This window comes from Pseudopipra pipra, chromosome 11 (assembly GCF_036250125.1).
Source record: "Pseudopipra pipra isolate bDixPip1 chromosome 11, bDixPip1.hap1, whole genome shotgun sequence".
NCBI classification, from domain to species: Eukaryota; Metazoa; Chordata; class Aves; order Passeriformes; family Pipridae; genus Pseudopipra; species Pseudopipra pipra.
In genome coordinates this window covers 15784108-15786377 of record NC_087559.1, presented here as the reverse complement: position 1 = coordinate 15786377, position 2270 = coordinate 15784108, and the positions used below count along the sequence as shown (strand labels likewise).

The following is a 2270-nucleotide window of genomic DNA, read 5'->3' as shown; positions in this document are numbered from 1 at the left end:
TGTTTACTCAGCTTAGTTTATTTAAAAGTACTAAGTGAACATTAAATTAATGGGGGGTGCCCAAACACAATGAAAATTTTGCTACTGATTTAAATACAAAACATTAAAGATATGGAAGAAGAACAAAACTGCCAAAGCCATCTAAGAGGATGTTACACAGACGTGTGGATCACAGTTCAACTCGCAGAGCCAACATCTTCCCCCACCCTCCACGTGGCAGTAATGCTGCTTTGGCACTGATACAATTAAAGCACTGGGACCTCCCCCTTGAAATGTTCCAGTTAAACTTCACCCTTCTCCATCCTTGCCTCGTACTCTCTCTCGGAGCGCTTCCTACGATAAACATCATCTGCAGAGAAAGAGATTTTGTGTTAGATTTTTCCGAATGTGTGAACCCTGTCATCTCTTTTTAAAATTTTCAGTCCAAATTTCCTCTTGCAGACGCTGACAGGCAACTGGAAATTCAGGCCAACACAAATCCTTATTGCCCCTTAAAATAGCTCATGTTCTCCATCCAGGCTAAAGTTCTTCCCATCAGTCCTGATTAAATGTTTTTATAGGAAAACCAAGTTTCCAGTGAGATACAGTCATTTCTTGTCTGCTTTCCCACGAGGGTAATTGAAATACAAATAGCCCAACTAAATGAAGCAAAAGAGAAATTAAATTATAGGCACAAAGTCAATGCCTGAGGGCTGCCGGTCTGGCTTCAGTAGTTTAGCCTTTTTTATATAAACAAAGCACAGGAATATTCCCATCTTCATGGTCTTCCCAGTCGTCCTTCCTCCCTCCCCTCTTCCTGATCACCCCTAAATATCCATCACCAAATAAAATCCCTCACTGACAAAAAAAATGAGGTTATCAGTTTTCATATCCTTTGCTTGGATTATGAAGCAAAAAAATCATCACAGAATCACAGAATGGTTTGCGTTGGAAATGACCCTACAGGTCACCTCATTCCACCCCCTGCCATTGGCAGAGACACCTTCCACTATCCCAGGTTGTTCCAAGCCCTGTCCAACCTGGCCTGGAACACTTCAGGGATGGGGCAGCCACAGCTTCTCTGGGCAACCTGTGCCAAGGCCTCACCACCCTCACAGGGAACAATTTCTTGCCAATATCCAATTTAAACCTCCCTTATTTCAGCTAAAATCTAATCTAGTAACCTAAACCAGGTTTTCGGTTTGTTTCTGCCCAGCGCGTTCTGCTGGGGAGGCAGAGCCTGGAGTGTCACAGAACTAAGGAGAGCAGTGTCTGCCGTGCTGGTCAGAGCCCTCCGGGTGAGGAGGCGCTGCCAGACCCCGCCAGACCCCCATTGTCGTGAGGGGACTGTGGTGAAGGGGATCCCCGTGCGCAGGGCTCGGGGGCGGCGGTGACCTCTCACTCACAGAAGGTCTCCTTGCCGATGCGGACGTTGATCATGAACCACTCCATGGCCCCGCCGAGCACGAAGAAGAAGGGCAGGAACCTGTAAACGCCGAAGCGCTCCCTCCCGGGCACCAGCTGCAAGAGGCGCTTCAGCCTCCTGCTGACCAGCATGGCCAGGCTGCACCGGCGCCTTCGCCTTTCGCGTGCAGGGAAGAGAACAGGGGAGGGGCGTGTCAGGCGCGGAGCGGGACGTGCCGCGGTCACACCGTGTCTGCAGCCGGACGCGGGGCGGGCAGGCCCGGCCGATCCCCCCCGGCCACGGCGGTCCCTCACGGACCCCCCGCCCCTCCCGCCCCCTCCCCCGCGGCGGGAACGCGCGGCCAATCAGCGCCGCGCCCGCCGCGCGCGCCCCCGCGCCGCGCGCCCCTCACCTCCAGCGCGGGGGGCTCCGCACGGAAGGACGCGGCGGGGAGACCACGTGACCCCCCGCGCGTGGCGCGGCGCCTCGCCCGATTGGCCCGGGGGCGGAGCCGGGGCGGGGCTTAGCCTGAGGGGACGTGAGGGGATGAGGGATGGACCCCGAGACGGGATCCTCGTGAGGGGACTCCGGGAGGGGATCCCTGTGAGGGAGACCCGGGATGGACCCCGAGAGGGGATCCTCGTGAGGGGACCCGGTGAAGGGACCCCGGGATGGACCCCAAGAGAGGATCCCCGTGAGGGGACGCCGGGATGGGCCCCGTGAAGGGATCCTCGTAAGGGATCTCCAGCCGGCCCCGCCACCCCCGCCCCGGCCGGGTCCCGCCGCGCCTCCCGCCGAGCTCCGCCCCGCCCTCCCAGCACCGCCCCGGCCCTCTCCGGGCGGGTATCGCCGCGGCCCGGCCCCTGTCCCCGCGGATTGGCCGCCC

At 57.5% G+C, this 2270-nt stretch overlaps 1 protein-coding gene across 2 annotated transcripts; it reads right to left on the bottom strand.

Annotated features, from left to right (window-relative positions):
• Nucleotides 1-1894, bottom strand: LOC135420394 (ubiquinol-cytochrome c reductase complex assembly factor 5). Of its 2 annotated transcripts, none has more exons than XM_064667832.1 (3): nt 1797-1894; nt 1386-1561; nt 1-349 (listed from the first exon to the last, which is right to left on the bottom strand). In XM_064667832.1, the coding sequence occupies exons 2-3, from the start codon at nt 1534-1536 to the stop codon at nt 282-284; spliced, it is 219 nt and encodes a 72-aa protein (XP_064523902.1). In that variant the 5' UTR covers nt 1537-1561; nt 1797-1894; the 3' UTR covers nt 1-281. The 2 variants fall into 2 exon arrangements, with proteins under 2 accessions (XP_064523902.1, XP_064523903.1); XM_064667833.1 differs by having other exon boundaries at nt 1386-1555; nt 1797-1820.
• Nucleotides 1895-2270: the final 376 nt, after the last annotated feature.

Excerpts from the sequence above, each read along its gene's own strand:
- LOC135420394 (XM_064667832.1), bottom strand. The coding sequence starts at position 1,536 with ATGCTGGTCAGCAGGAGGCTGAAGCGCCTCTTGCAGCTGGTGCCCGGG. Across the intron at positions 350-1,385 it reads CATCGGCAAGGAGACCTTCT|ATGATGTTTATCGTAGGAAG; the intron begins GTGAGTGAGAGG and ends CTTTCTCTGCAG.